This window comes from Schistocerca americana, chromosome 7, assembly GCF_021461395.2.
Source record: "Schistocerca americana isolate TAMUIC-IGC-003095 chromosome 7, iqSchAmer2.1, whole genome shotgun sequence".
Classification (NCBI taxonomy): Eukaryota; Metazoa; Arthropoda; class Insecta; order Orthoptera; family Acrididae; genus Schistocerca; species Schistocerca americana.
The window spans coordinates 112,449,986-112,467,312 of NC_060125.1; the positions used below are offsets into that span (position 1 = coordinate 112,449,986).

At 39.4% G+C, this 17,327-nt stretch overlaps 1 protein-coding gene across 1 annotated transcript in view; it reads right to left on the bottom strand.

Annotated features, from left to right (window-relative positions):
* The window catches only part of LOC124622752 (ras-specific guanine nucleotide-releasing factor 2-like), an 898,440-nt gene that overhangs the window by 659,358 nt on the left and 221,755 nt on the right, over positions 1 to 17,327 (bottom strand). Inside the window, exon 7 of the mRNA XM_047148541.1 lies at positions 2,740 to 2,866. Coding sequence (XP_047004497.1) covers positions 2,740 to 2,866 — 127 coding nt within the window. The remainder of the gene's footprint in view (positions 1 to 2,739; positions 2,867 to 17,327) is intronic.

Below are 17,327 nucleotides of genomic sequence, written 5' to 3' on the forward strand. Positions count from 1 at the left end.
TACAAAAACAAAAATATGTGACTATGTTTTTTTCTCCACTGGGATTTAACAGAATCGAACACAAATTTGTCAAGGGATTGTACTATGTTAGGTAAATGACTCAGCAAGCATACTAAATGAATATTATTTCACAGAACCATTTTCAATAGTCTTAGACTGAAATGGTTAGCATGCTCATCAAATGGCAAAACAGTGCACTTTGAGAGGGTAATAGATGATTTGTATGGCATATTTGTCTCTGAGAGATAAAAACTGTAGTGAACCACTGATAAAACTTAGGCTCCTCCATCCACCCACTTTTTGAAGCAACAAAAAGCACCCTTCGGTAGGTACTACCCAAAGTCCATTGAGCCTGAACTGCACCACCATTATATACAAGTTGTGCAAGTGTCATTTGCAGCAACAGGCCAAAATAATTGTTGATTCCATACCTGTTCCAGTAGAAGCAGCTTTCGCTCTTGCCCAAGAGCTCTTACCCTAGTTGGGTTGCTGCCAAATCCAGATCCATCATATCTGTAGGCAAAGCATTCTTTGTCATTAACATTTGGCCTTCATATTTAATGCAAATGACTCATTTCACTGTAGAAGGTATAAACTATATATGGATCTCTGGCATTCTTTTGAGCTTTGTGAAGGAGCTGAGATTTCTTCTTACAAATACAGGGACCACGTTTTGTACAGACCTGACACTAACTCTTACCGGGATGACCACCTTTAAATGGAGTCTTTGATGAATTCCGTTTAACATATTGTTGTACCAGTGACCTAAGTTCCTTGTCCTCACATTCCCATTTCTGCATGAGCAAATAAACAGTTGGCAGCGTACCTTTAATATGTGGAGAAAGAGTTTGACGACAGCCAAGGTCTAATTTATCTCAGTGATACCCTCTGACCTAGAGAAGAAGTTGGAATAAAGTTATACAAATTCTGTGTGAAGGGCCAGATTTAACTTCTTTTTATTCTTTAATTCTTGATTGTCAGAAAATATCACTTCCACCATTTTATTGAATAGCATACATTTTATTCAGTGGCATACGACTAAGTTTGGGAACCCATAGGTTGCCTTTGCATTCCTAAATGTTATAACTTTACATATAACATCATGCACTACCCTTGACATATCATTTACAGTGTAGCTACAACCTCAACACTTTTAATGTAGGTCCTTGGCATTTTTTCAAAACCTGATAGGAAATAAAATCACCTTTTTATTTTGTTTTTCAGTCTCTATTCAGTATCTACCCCCTACCCCTAAAAATTGCCAAGTGGAGTAATTGGGAATCACCCCGCTTTGTAATTTTTAGGGGGTAAATGTAAACATGCAATGATTTGTATTTAGCTTCAATTTAAGTAATTTTATTATTATAATCTCCTGTGGAAATGCAAAAAATACTTTAATAAATGTTTTCAACTTACCACTAAATAAAGAAAAAATATAATTTTTCTTCTTCCAAAATATGGAGGTAGAAAACTGCTAGACACATCAACATAAAAGCTCAATAATTAACAAAATTTAACAATAAAAAAGAGAGAGGAATGTCACAATAAAAAATGATGGCTAAAAACAATGTTGCCTACAATAACACCAAACATCTCTTCAGCAAAATTCTATAACTGGTGTTATCAATTACCCCTATTTTACAAATATTCCAAATGACCCTGCTACATGTGTGACCCAGAAAGCACTGTAATGTCTATGCAACACATTGAAATATGACAGAATATGTTGCCAACAGTAAAGAATCAATAAAATTGTATGAGTGTATTCAAAACAAATTAAATATTTACAGACAGGACAAAAATGAAAAATGTGCTTACTTCTGTCCTCAAGGTGTAGTATATTTGTGACATAGTAAATGCTAGAACAATACAAACAAAACTGAATAATTACTAAAACATTTGTATTTATAATGTGAAATGCATTAGTTGCAGTACCATTACATGCCATTTATTCTCTGAACATTTCATAGTGTATAATGAATATGAATACAGTACACTACTTACTGTAAATCTGCAATGTTTTCTACATGTCTCAATGCAACTGTTTTAAAAATATTTTTCTGTAGGTCTATTATGATAATTTTAAAATAAAGCCCTACATGAAAACCTAAATGCCAAAAGTGAAAATAAATGTATAATTTACGTTTTTCTTATTTTGGCTAAACAGGAGAGATGTTTGGTTCAATTCTCTTTGCAAGTTGATTAGGGTCATATTGTACTTTAATGGGAAATCAGAAGTGAGGAATAATTTTTTTCTGTTTAAGTTGGCTACATAATGCACTTTACATTGGTACTGGTTTTCATATTATTAAAGAAAACAGCTTTGATTGTGCAACCGTATATATGATCAGATATTATATTATTATTATTATTGCTATTGTTTAACAGTACGTGAAACCGTTAATAACGGTAACACTTCCTGCACACATGTAAAAGTGGTTCAGTACTTGGCCATTGCATGTTTCTTACAATGCACTTAGTGGCATTAGTGGATATTAACATGAGAGTTTTGCTAAGGAAAGTGTAGAAATAGGGCAAACTGCAACATTAATTACATTTTTTTTACTATGTTATTATTATTATTATTATTATTGTTCTCACAGGCAACGTGCAATACAAGTGCCTTCTCGTTATCGTCAAGCTGCCAAAGTTACTTTTTCTCTTATGAAAGAATCAAACTTCCGTTTTACACATCGCACATTGCAATCTGATGTACGATGTTTAAATGCCGGTACTGACCTTGTGGCAAGGATCAGGTGATTGGAGAAGAGAAAACACTGCCTGAGAGCTTCCTTCTCGCTCTTGAAATTGGTCAGACGGCTTCGTGATGACTTGGGTTTGTCAGAAGGTATTTGTATGAGGCTACCTGCACAAACAGACAAAGTACGTTACTAGAAGCCTTCAGAATACTGCATAACAATCAAAACGGAAAAGAACACAACACTGCAATTTTATGACTGCTGAATGTCACGTTGTTAATCTTACTTTTTCACTTTTCTTTCGCAGTTTTGTTATTTGAATACATTCGCGTAGAGATTTGAGGTTATGGAACGATCCGTACGAGCAATCTGATGTTCCTTCAATATGACTTCGGTCGTCTTTCAGAGCTTTCGTGTGTTATCTTTTCTCAATATTTGTGCACATCATTGCAGCGGGGGAGGGTAAAACTCCCGACGCCGTCTATCTCCTTAGATAGGCAACCTGTAGGATTCTCACTCACAATAGACCGGCTTTCCGTGCTCTAATCGTTTGGTACCGGAATCTGTCTACTAAAATGCCAATGTGTTGTGATACACGATTCTTTGAACTTAGCAGAATGAATAAAACTGAGACAGACATGCCGCGACTTTGAGGACAACAGAAAATTAAACTTGTTCTACGAAGCGCATGCGCCCCATTCCACTCCCTTAGTTGCTACAGCGCGCGCGCCAGCCCGCCACATCCGAGATCGAATTGTTGGCCCTATATAGACAAACACCTTTGACGTTTAGTTCCATGAAGGAAGTGGACATGTTGAGTTTTACACAACCTCTCGCAATGTAAATACATAAACGCAGTTCCAAGAACTACAAAAATATGGTACAACACTAATGCGAAGTGTTCGGGGTTTTGCAACAAGGCTAATTCTGCTATTGCGAGGTATTACTGTGATTTGCGGATGGTCCGTAGATCTATGGAGTGAGCGTACCCTACTGCGCATGTTGTCAACATCAAACAGGGCTTGTAATGTAATTTTGGGTCGAGGCTGCTAGTCTACAATTTGCGATAAGAGCGAAACTTGAGTATCAGACATATTCGCCTTTTTTTATATACATTTCTGCACGTTTGAGATTAGTAACAACAATGGTGCAGTATTGCCATTGCTATGTACGTGAAGAGAAGTATGCGAAAGGACGATCAGCTATTTTCAGTACCTACAACAAATATATAATTCTAAATGCCACATAAATACGAAACACTTTATGTATAGAAAAATACTGAGACACGGTATTATAAAGTTTTGTATCGTAGAGAATTTCTGTGAATTTATGGCCACGTGTTTTGCGAGACAAGTGCTAGATAAATTTGCAAGTGCGCTTGAGTAAACTGCCATAGCCAGTGTATACATAATGGTGCTATGTTTATATGACGATAAAATTTATACATTAGAGACTGATTAATTTCCTCCAATTTATGCAGGTTCTAAAAACCTTGTGCACGAGGCAGTTTCCTACACAGTGTCATTGTAATGTAATTAAATAGAATATATTAGAGAATATGAATCAGTGCTATAGAAAACATACAAAAGTATTGTCGCTTCTTTTGTTACTCCAAAAGTCGAGAATTTATCTAGCACTTTTCTTTACTATTTTGTGCGCACTGTATGTTTTTACTTTTCTGATGAGATGGCGAAAAAATATTATACATATTTTACTCGTCTATAAAATGCAAAAGGGTAAAAAAAGAAAAATGATATTGGACAAACAGATGAAGCAAATCGCTTATCGTGTTTTTATAACAATTTCAGAGTTCCAAATGCGTGGTTTTTTTGTGACACTTTGGCGCCGTCTACAGTGTCACTCTAATGAATTAGTACAATGAATATGTGCAGTAGATAACAATCTGATGAATAAGTGCAATAGATAACATAAAAAACGTTGTTGGCTATCACTTCTTATACTGTTACCGGAATGCCTTAAATAAAATGGAATCTGAGGTGTGATACTGTGGCGAAAAATCACAATACAATAGCTCTACAAATCTTTAAGCCAACTTCAGTCCTTGATATCAAATTAACCGTGTGTACGAAGTTTCATTGTCCTTCTGAAGGTGATCTATCTGTAGCAGCAGTGAAGTAATAACGCTCAAAATACGCATGGGTGCTCGAGAGTCGACAATAGTCTAGAGACTGTATTGAGGCGGCCAAGGAGTTGAGCGCCTCCATCTATTCTTTGAATTCACCAGTTGTCAAGATTTGATTTTGTTTCTTAAGAGTAAATACATGTACAGTTTTTGTTCGATACGACTAATAATCTAATTATTGTAGAATACAGAAAACTGCTGTGCTACGTTGGTTACCCCGAGCTAAGAACAAGAAGACTATACTACAAGTCCCAACAAAATCATTTTAACACGACAATGTTGGAACAACGTGAGTATACGAACCTACCATCGCCTACTTCACAAATGTACGAATTTACTACATCAACAAGAAGCGCAACTACAGCATTACGTTTACCGAAATTTTGGACTACACTACCAAAAGTATGGTTTTTAAGAGTGGAGAACATTTTCCAGCAATATCATATAAGCGTGACGGCAACACGTTAAGGCGTATTTTCGCGAATATGGACCAAGAGCTAGTGAAGGTAGTGCAAGATCTCATCACGAAGTAGTTCTTGAGCAGTCTTCTCAAACTTTCGAAGATATAGTCACTAAACGCTTGGTAACACCCAAGGAGCAACGCATGCCGCATGTTTTGTTTGACGAAGCATTTAGAGATCGTACTCGTTCAGAATTGTTGTGACATTTGCGCAACTTCAACTAGTTCAACTGGCTTTGAACACTATGGGACTTAACATCGGAGGTCATTAGTCCCATAGAACTTAGAACTACTTATACCTAACCAACCTAAGGACATCACACACATCAATGCCCGAGGAAGGATTCGAACCTGCGACCGTAGCGGTCGTGCAGTTCCAGACTGAAGCGCCTAGAACCGTTCGGTCACAGCTCCCGGCTGCGCAACTTCTCAGACTTTGAAACATTACATACCATTTGGTTCAATAGTCTTCCAACAAATATCTGACAAGTACTGGAGCGCACAGCTGGCCGGAGTGGCCGTGCGGTTCTAGGCGCTGCAGTCTGGTACCGAGCGACCGCTACGGTCACAGGTTCGAATCCTGCCTCGAGCATGGATGTTTGTGATGTCCTTAGGTTAGTTAGGTTTAATTAGTTCTAAGTTCTAGGCGACTGATGGCCTCAGAAGTTAAGTCGCATAGTGCTCAGAGCCATTTGAACCATTTTTTTGAACTGGAGCGCACGACTGGCGGTAAAAGCAGGTCTTTGGTGGCAATACCGGCAAGAAGGAAGCGCGCCGCAGTTAATGGGGATCCAAAGACAGATCCCGTGAGGACAGCACAGGAGAGTTGAAAGTGGAAGCCGTGCGTACGGAGACTAAAAGTAAAGACGAAAATTTGTTTGCAACCTTGAGAGACTTACAGCGTCGCTTTATCATATTAGCGGAAGAATACATCGTTAATCGGCGCCCGAGGGAGGCGTGGTTTTCTCGACAGTACGATCGCTAACCACATTAAGCAGAGAGGATTCACCAGCGTGGTGCAGGTTCGGTGAGCGAGCAGAGAAGTGCAAACAGCCATGCAGGGAACCAAACGCCAAGAGCGGCCGGTAATGGGCGTTATTGGACGCCAACGACGGTCTTACCTCGTTGCAACAAACTTCAGCTACAGACAGGAGCAACATAACGTGACTGTCACATCAAGTGCTACCCGACAAGACTGTAACACTAAAGAGATGTTCAATCTTCTCAAGGACGCACAGAATGGTAAAGTATACCCGCTCTACAGCGGATCAGGTGTTAGTATTGTGCCACAACATTGTGTAGCAATGACACAAGTCAAGCAGATATGTATGCTGAAGGCAGCAAACGAGATGACTATACAGACATTCAGGACAGTTCGACCATCAGTGAGACTTACTCCTGACATTCAAGGAGTGCAGATTCTCGTCATGGCTGCAATGGATCACCCCACCTTCGCGGTGGATTTCCTGGAACATTTCAAGTTAAAAGTTGATATATACAATCGACAACCAAGCACTAGTGATTTCTCACACAATAATTCTGATTTCAGTGTGGTGGAGTTACAAACAACAACAATTCTGGCGAACGACGGTGACACATTTCAACGAATAACGCACGGCTGCCCGGAACTACTTACTCCGATGACACGGTGGAAGGAGTGCCAGCATTCGACAATGCACTACATCAGAATGGTATCCTGTCCGCCGGTCTATGCGCGGCCCCACCGCCTAGCACCGGAGGAATATGCAGCAGCCAAACAACACTTTCTCAGATGGCTCGATGTGGGGATTGTACGTTGTTCGGACGGCCCCTGGGCGTTGCCACTAATTTTGGTGAGTAAAAAAGGTGGTACTTGTAGAGCCTGCGGTGACTTCAGGGCGTTAAATGCCACTGGGCGTTATGCAATCCCAAATATCCAGGACTTTACGGCATGTTACAGGGTACAACAGTATTCAGTGGGATACGGCGTTCACCAGGTACACCAAGATTCCTACGGCCTCCTGTGATATGCCTGAGACAACGGATATAAAGCCATTTGGGTTATCTGAGTTTCAGTTTATGCCATTCGGGCTACGCAATGGCGCACAGACGAGGCAGCTACTTTCAGTCAAAATGTCCTCCCCCGTAAGGGAGTAACATAACGTGTGTACGAGTGCAACTTGTGATGCACGAACGATGACATATAGAAGACTAGGTCCAGCCGTGAGTAGTGCACGCATAGCCAAAGCAGTTAATACCACTCGCGTAAAGCGGGAAATTTAAGTACGATAAAGCTGATGGCTGTTCGTGTTAACAACTACGAATACATTTAATGTAGTAACTGCTTAACAACACGGGCACTGCGATACCTCTATAAATGTGAGAACGATAAGGAAATTTTGTACTGAACTGCGAACTGAATATATTTATGTAATAACGATAAGATGCGTTATGGAATCCTTTTTCTTTGTACATCTAATGAATTTTTCTGACACTGAACTCTGCAGGGAGGTACAGTTCCTTACACACCTGCTGTAATGACTTAGCCTACATCTGAAAGGTGCAATGTGCTGTTCAACTCTTCCAACACACATGACTATCCCTACCATGTAAACGATCGTATTTCCCACGCATATCTTTCGGTTGTGCGTCTAGAGTCTTTCCTGGTGTTTACAGAGTCTGTACTCTTCGCGACGTGATATCATGAATAGAAATAAAGGCTTTACCAGAGACGAGAAATCTCGGTTATGTTGCAGACACGTACTTATAAGAATACGCATTGTCATGGAACCTTGCGTGGTCCAAATCTCGTCTAGGCCTACTCTGTCTTATCGCGTTTATAGACGTCAGTGTAAATAAGTCCAATAATTCTGCTCATCATAACTTCTCATTTTATTAACTTTTTTAAGGAATCTGTGATCTGTTCAGCAGACGCATTTTCAAAACAGTTTAACAAACGCAGTGTCTCCATTACATGGAACATTCTACTGTAGCTTTTTCTCCTCTTAGAAGGCGTCTCTGTGTGGGACACATTTTGAATGTCATCTACGTCATCTTCCACAATTTCTGTATTATCGTCTCGCAAATAAACATCATCCACAGAGTACCAATTATGAAAACACAGACTGGGAACAATAAAAACAGGGTTGTACAGAATAAAAGAAACAGATTCGGAAACATGTGGGAATGACAGTCATCATTTTCGCTTAGCATTTTTTCCGTTAATAAATAATTTTCAGATCATTGCTACACATCTATCAGTGTTCTTGCGTGTAATGAACGTTGTATGTACATTTACATGTCTTCAGCTATCCATCGTAAATCCTAATTCATTTTCGACAAAAATGTGACATCCATCATTTTTTCCATCACCTGTTCAATCGATTTGGAGTAGCTGTGAATTAGAATTCCATTAACCGATATTGGTACAGCTGATTTGATGCATGAAATTAGTCAGAGATGTTTAAACTACTAACTGAAGGAGTCCACTCTTATCAAAACCTAAAATAAAATTCTCTCCATGAAAAAAGTAAAACAGAGCTGCTCTTTGGAGCGAATAAGTTCTTAAATAAAGCGAAATTAATTATAAGTACAAAGCATAATCATGCCAAAACGTGGTTATCAAACTATAGTGTCCATGCATTGTCAGTGTTAACATATGTTCAGCCGAGGCTTCCTGGTACGTTATTTTTCAACTTCACCTGTCTTTTCTTTTTGTGATTTTTGAATCTCAGTACCCTTTTCAGGAATTCGAAAAATTAATGCTTGAATGCCTACAATGAAAACGGTTGTCCTGGATTTGGGCATGAGCACACATGGTACAAGTTTCATTTTTCTTATTTATGGTCATCTAAGAAAGTTCCTTTCTTGTGTAACTTCTTTTAGAAGTTCGTGTCATTGATGTGGGCCAGCTCTCTCTTGCGAGTCTCCTACCTATCGAATGTTTGTTCCTTTTTTATCATAGTGTCTTGTTTTTTGTTTCATCTAAAGAGTACATTACAGACGAAATATAAAGACAATGCCCTTCATGTATGAGGTGTACGAATTTTATCGTTACATGGTTCAGGCGCGGTTTCGGATAGGCTGTTGGTAAGATATCGTTACATCGATACTTCTCCACCAAAAAATCGATATGTGTCGGCGATTATTCAACGATATATCGATAACGATATGACAATATATAATGACGATATTTTAATTGTATATTATATTTTTTCCCAAATTTTCGATAAATACTTGACTTTGTTCTTTAGAAATTGTAGTGGAACATAATTTTACTTTCATTATGTGAAGGAGGCTTACTACGTTTTGAGCTTTCATCAAGTCCAGTCTTCGTCTTTGACTGTGTGAAGCAAGTATATATTATGACACAAATAAGAAGTCCGATTGCACTGGGGGGGGGGGGGGGGGGGGGATGGTGTGAATGGAATAAAATGCTGTCTGATGTGAAGAAATAGCACACCAGTTGCGTTAAAAAACAATTTTCAATTTTTTACGTAACTAGTGTGCTATTTCTTCACATCGGCATTATCCAAAAACAGCTGCTGAAACTGATGAACAAAAATCTAAATCATAAGATCGGTCTTTGCGCTGAGGGGAGATGCTGAGGTAAACGGTGGTCAGCGCTACCAGCAGAAACTGCAACGTTTAACACCACCACACAATTTTGACAACACAATTGCGACGACGCTGGAGTTTGCAGAAATGAAAAAACAGGGAAGTCAGTTTCGTCACCTATCTGATTTGTCTGGAACACTTCAAGTCGACATGAAGAGTTCCAGACAAATCGGACATGTGACGAAACCGAACGACGGACCTCTCGGACACCTTTTATTGTTCCACTTTCCTGCAGTTACCATTGTTAGCAAAGAGGTTATCGCCAACTGTGAACGTGCATCGCTTTCCTTTCAATTCTTGCTCTGAAGGGAGTAAGCAGGCTGCTAACTTGTTGATGTACAGAATATCAAATAATAAATCAATATTTAAATATACAGCTCTAGAACTGGCAGTATATTTACTGTGTGTAGCCTTTTATCTTTCTTTCTTTTTTTAGGCGGTACGTCGATATTTTTTTCGCCAATATATTGGTGATTTTGTCGATATGTCGAGAGCCTATAATGATATGTTTTGAATATCGATACATCGGGTTCCCAATATTATTAAAAATAGTGAGGAGTCAAATGTTTATAAAAACCCTTGAGCTAGCGACCAGTTTTCTACGTACCTTCTGGAAGAACGGGGATATTGTAGCTATCCTATAGTACAGTGTCAAAATTTGAACATTACACATGTCCCGTAGTCCAAGCAAATTGAGCAAACCGTTTGATTCTTTTGCATTAGGTGTGGTGTTGAGAGTGTCTTAAGCGGTTTATGAAAGGACGACTTGGTCATGGGTGGTTTCTGAGAAAGCTTCGAAAAACCATGAATTTTGGGTACCAGAAGGAATGGCCTAATCTAAAATTTATAATCATGGCAAATCGTCGAAATTTTTATCATATGATCTTAAGACGATGGTGTGTGCTTTAGTTTTCTTAGGTCTGTCCACATTCGTTCCTTTTAATGTGTGTCAGGGCGCTGATGACCTCGATGTTGAGCGCCCATAAGCCTCAACACACCACCACCACACTAAGACGATGGCCTCGGGGAAACTTGAAACATTTCGGTAACGTATGGGTTCAAAATTACCATACATATATACGTAAAATATGCCCGTAATATCCGGTCTGAAGAGTAAACGTAGTTTTACATGGCATAGTGGACACATGGCAAAAGTTCTAGGATCATCGCAAGGGTTCTGAGGTCACCCAACTATGTTTTTATCGCCATTGTTTCGCCGATAAAATTTTATGACGCACTGTCTCTGTATAATGGGCACTTCACGTTACATACGCTGACATCACCTGGAAATTATTCGACGGTTTCACCTGGTGGTGTAAGCACAAAAAAATATTTCGTCACACGAAATTCTTTGTATTAGCAAATCAAACACCGCAATTTTTGATGTACTGTAGATATAGCTTAAAATGTTGTGCATTTGTATGCAACTTGCATTCAATGGGAGACGATTTTTTGTCAACCGTATGTTCTGCGTACTTATTTGATGTTTACACCAGGGCTATTTGGAAAGTAAGTTCCGATCGGGCGCGAAATGGAAACCTAGTGAAAGCTCGAGGAAGCTTTGCAGAGATGTGCCGGGTAGTGTCTCTAGCGTGCCGGTTGATCACGGCACGTGGCTCTGTTCAGTTCTGAGCGCTCAGTGAGCGCGCATAAGTGGCTAGAAAATATTCTCTCTGCCAAGTATGAGGGGCTGGTAAGAGATTTCGCTAGATGTTATGTAACCCACACACCGTAACCCTCAGACGTTTCCTTGTTGATAACAATTATCGGCCGCACTCTAAAGATGCTCCAGCAGCGCTTTCGATGGAAGGTGTTTTACCACCCACCATATAGCCCGGACATGGCTTTCTCTGCTGATCATCTCTGCTCACATGAACCACTGGCTATGAAGATTACATTTTGGCACAGACAACGAGCAGTGGACCAGCGTAGAGAACTAACGGAGGTGTGGGAAATTTGGCACAAAGCTACGACAAATAGCTATGTCGGAGCGGTGACTGTGTAGAGAAATGGCTGAAGGTATAGTTAACTGTTGCAAATAAAACAGTTTTGATTTTCACGTTGTCTCAAAGTATGCAAATATGTTGACGTATGTACATAACTCTCAATACCTCACTGAGTTGCAGGTTTCGTTTTATATGCGCAGCACACCCTGCTGAAACAGCTACGATATTCCTGTCTTTGAAGTCACAAGATCTTTGCCAAGATTCGCTCCATAGTTGGGCTGAGTTTGTAGTAGATTAGTATGATTCAAGAGATGGCGTGAGAGGAAGGCTACAGACAGCACAGAGAGTACCAGTTCGGTGAGAAATTGTGCCAGTTTAGTATGAGGATAATTTGACGAACTGCCGACACAGGACCCAGCGCGCCACATTTGTTAAGATTCATTTATTAATATTAGACAAAGATGATATTAAAATGGACATCTTACACTTGATGCGTTTAGTGAGGGAAACACAAAGGCAGGCAGAAGTAGAACAATGTGAAGATAATCAATGCAGTTATAAAGCATTAAGGATAATTTGTAGTCATATGGAGGAGGAACTAAGCCTATTTTTACCATTAGGGGCAATGTTAATATTAGAAAAACTAACAGAATTTTCACTACAAAGAATCAAAAATGGAGATTTCTTTAATTATCGGGTGCTGAAGAACATGAGAGGACGATAGTATTCTTGAAAACGTACTAGGCGAACATGATCATAGCATGAAGTGACTCTCTAATGAGACATTGTGGAGATTAATAATGCTGTTTCGAATACAGATAAAGTCAAGCTAAAAACATTTCCAGTGTCATTTAACTGAAGTCGTTGTAAACAAAATAAAGGAAATAAATAAATACTGACAGTCCCGTGTGGAGTTGATAGTCTCCCACCGGGCGCCTCCCCAGGTGCTCTCCAGATATGGAGGGTACCGGGGAAATAAAATACCCGGGGTGGACCAAAACCATCAACCGAAATCCACTAACGTCTGCCTGGTATCCAGCGGTTAGGGATCAGCGTCTGTTCGCCTAGATGGTGCGGCTGCAGCAGCCTTCTTGATCTCAACAATCAAGTCGTATTCCTCGTGATCTTTCCTCGGAAGGACCACCACCAAGTTAGTTTTCAACTTGAAAACCAAACATGATGATAACACAAGGAATGAATCCACTACCCCGGGCACCAGTCGCAAGGCTGGCTTTACCTGGTCATCGGATTCCGGGGGACCAGGAGCATCATGTTACGCCTAAGGTTGAGAACCAGACGACGTCCAAATTATTTCACACAAAACAAAGACACTTCATTGGTACACTTAATACTAATACTCTTTTCAAACTGGGCAAGATCAAACAACTTACAGACGTGCAGCAAAAATTCCAGATCAAAATCCTTGCAATCCAGGAAACACGATTTACGGATGAAAACCATTTTGATACAGACAACTACAGGATCTACAAAGGAAAACCAGCAGTTAAAACTAATGAGAAAGGACTCAAACAGTTTGGCACAGCATTTGCAGTCCACAAATCTATCAGCGACTCTGTCATTGACTTCCAGTCTGCCTCAGAACGTATATCAACGCTCTCCGTCAAATCGGCCAACAAAGCATATACCTTGATCAACGCACACCCACCCACAAATAACTATAACAAGAAGAACCGCCAGAAAGTGGATGACTTCTGGAATGACCTTGAAGGGACGACAAACAAAATTGCCAAACACCATGTAATAATCTTGTTAGGCGACTTTAACGCACAATTAGGTAAAGAGAAAAAATACAGGATTATCACCGGAATCCATACAGCTCACAAGAGAACTAACAAGGATGGGGAAAAATTGATAAGCTTTTGCGAAAATTTCGGCCTCGTAATTATGTCAACACAATTCAAAAAACCCAACAAGAAACTGTATACTTGGAAGTCGCCCAACACAATGTTGGGTGAATTCCAGATAGACCATATGGCCATCTCCGAGAGTAACACAGCAGAAATTATGAATGTGAAAACGAGAAGAGGATTTTTTGACTCAGACCACCATCTTCTACAGATAAAGACCAGATTACAACCCAATAGAAAAAAGCCAAAACTAAACAAAGTGCTGAGACCAGACCCCGAATACGTAAACCTCAACAAGGAAAACATCTTACAGGAAATTAGTCAGACAAACACCACAAACTGGACAGAACTTGTGGACGTCCTCAAATCCACGATGAAATTGGGTCAACCCGCAAGAAGGAGAAAACACAGGTGGTGGAATATAATATATGACCAAGCAATAGAAGAAAGAACCAATGCCTGGAAAAACTTCAATAGTCACAAAACATCAGAAAAACGGCAACAATTTCTAGTAATCCGAAAACAAACATCGAAAACTATTCGGAGGGAAAAAAGAAATTATGACAAACGGCGACTAGATGAGATAGAACAAGACTTTTTATAAGACGTTTAAAGAACATATTGCAGGATACCAGCCACCCAATTTTTGCTTCAAGAAACCGGATGGTTCACTGGAAACTAACACGGGGAGTAACTGCCAAATCCTCGCAGACTATTTCAACAAACTTCTCATCTGCGAAAGACCTACAGAGGATATTCACTACGAGACGTATACACGTATACCTGACACTAAACCGCCAACCATCAACTAAATAGTAGAAATTATCAAGACACTGAAAAACAATAGAGCCCCAGGAGAAGATGGAATTATTGCAGAACTATGGAAACTAAATGATGAAAGATTAACAGGAAAAATTCACAAAATCATATTAAACATTTGGGAAACAGAACAGATCCCTTCTGAATGGAAATGCGCACTCATCCATCCACTCCACAAAAAAGGGAACAAAACTGAACCAAATAATTACAGGGGTATCTCACTCGTACCGGTCACATATAAAATCCTATCAAAAGTTCTCATGAATAGAAGAACAAGCTGACCCACAAATAGGAGAACACCAGGCTGGTTTTCGCAAGGGACGATCATGCATAGAGCAGATCTGGAATCTGAAAATGATTCTCCAGATGAGAAACACCCGAAACACAGTGGTCACTTTTGTAGATTTTGAAAAGGCCTACGACTCAACGGACAGAGTAGCGCTCTCCAAGAGACATTGACAGAAAGACAAGAGCAATCATTCGGGAAACATTAACTGACACAGTCTCCAAGGTTAAATTTACGGGGGATATTTCGGAACCATTTGAAATCCAAACTGGAGTGCGACAGGGTGACGGACTTTCACCATTACTCTTTAATATCATTCTTGAAAAAAACATCAGGACATGGGAAAAAGAAGTCAAAGGAATCTAAATTGGCATTAGAAAAGATAATAGATTCAATGTGAAGTGTTTAGCTTTTGCGGATGACCTTGCAATCCTCACAAATAATAGAAAAGAAGCCACTAACGCCATAGAGAAGTTACACGAAATTGCACAAAGAACTGGCCTGCAAATCTCATATGAGAAAACCCAGTACATAGAAAGAGTGCCACAAGACAAATTGCCTATTGTGACAACCCATGGGAAAATCGTACAAGTACCACATTTTAAGTACCTGGGAGAAGTCATCCAGCTATCAGGGATCAACCTAAAGGCCAATAAGGAAAGAATAAAAAAACTACAGAAAGCATATAAACTCACGTGGAACTATTATAACAAAACGTCCATATCCATTAACGCAAAATTGAGGCACTACAACACTGTCGTACTTCCGGAGGCACTGTATGCATCTGAAACAACACAAATAGGTGGGCAAACTAAAATCAAAGAAATAGAGAAACAAGAAAGGAAAATTCTAAGGAAAATTTTTGGCCCGATACAAGAGCAAGGAATCTGGAAGAAGAGACCAACATCAGAATTATATAAATACACAGACAAGATCACGGATACAATAAGGAAAAGAAGAATGCAGTTCTACGGACATATCCACAGGATGAATGAAAACAGAATTTCAAAGCGAATTCTTAAAGTCATCAACTCAGGCAGGGGAAAAACAAAATGGATAAAAGAAGTTGAAGAGGACCTCAGACAAGCATACATAACAGTAAAAGATGCAGAAAATAGAACTGAATTCAGGAACATCGTCAAAAAAACATAAATTTGACACCACAACACAGAAGAGACCAGGATGCAAATGGACAGCGGAGCGAAAGAAACAACACAGTGAACACATGAAGAAAATTTGGGCTCAGAAAAAACATAAACAATCATCATAAAGGAATTCAAGTTCAAACGCTCTCTTAAATGGGAATAATCGAAAATAATAATAATAATAAATACTGACAGTATTTTAACTGTTACGTTCAAGACGAAGTAGGCGAAATTAGTGAAGGAAATCTGCTACAAAACATAGAAGAAAACTCATTTTGGAATGAAGATTTCATAGACACAGAATCTAACGGGCATTTCAAGTGAAACGGCGTAGGACTCGTATGGGTCAAGCTAGGACGTTGTCAGCTGATATGTGCCAAATGAAAACAGTACTGACCAAAATAGTATTATACTGAAGCAAAACCAAAGTCTGTCGCCACAAACGAAAGATTGAGCGAGAATGTCGCCGAATGCCAGGAAAGACTAACGCAAGAAACAAATTAAAAAGGTGATGCCTATAATGATGTAAACGGCAGCTGTAATGAGCAACTCGAAGCTAACGCAGCCTGCAGTAATCAGTTAGATTCTGAAGTTAGTGAAGTTGCTACTACGCAAAGTGAGTTTAGAGACACTAGTGTAAATTATGAACCAGTTGTTATGTTGAATCAGATCTGAAAGCGAAACAAAAGTAACGCTCATTGGCATCGAGTTATTACATACGAAAGTTAACGAAATGGGTAATGAGCAAAGTAATGTTAGTGACTCTTGTAATATAAATGGCACATAGCAGTGCGCTAAAAGGGGCTTCGTCACTCAGGTATGATTCGATGTTGACACCATTATAGCTTATGTAGAATCATTTAAGCAGGATAAAATGAGGTTGATTGTAGTTAACAGTGAGACGTTAGATTATGAGGTAAGTCAAACACTTGGAACACCAAGTGAGGCTAGTACACTTTGTCATAAAGATAATCAAAGCAAGCACACTACTACCGTATCAGTAACTGAACAACACTGTTCAGTCAACGGTCAGAATGTTAATCTAGAAGCAGTTAGAAAAGACGAAATTAATGGAAGCGAAGTTAGTATTGCAGCTTCAAACACTAAAATTAGTGAAATAGTTGAAACAAAAATTGAAGTTAGTGAACTCAGTAGCACTGGACATCTACTTCAGGGTGTACCAGTTGATTCACTGTCTAAAGAAACATATGACCCTAGCAGTAACATTTACAATGTAAAATTCGTTTTTAAAGACAATGGGGATATGATTCAAGTTAATTTGAGAGATGCTGCGGAACAAGTAAATAAATGTACGGAAATAAATGTAATGAAATAGTGAATGAAACTATGGCTACTACCGGTACT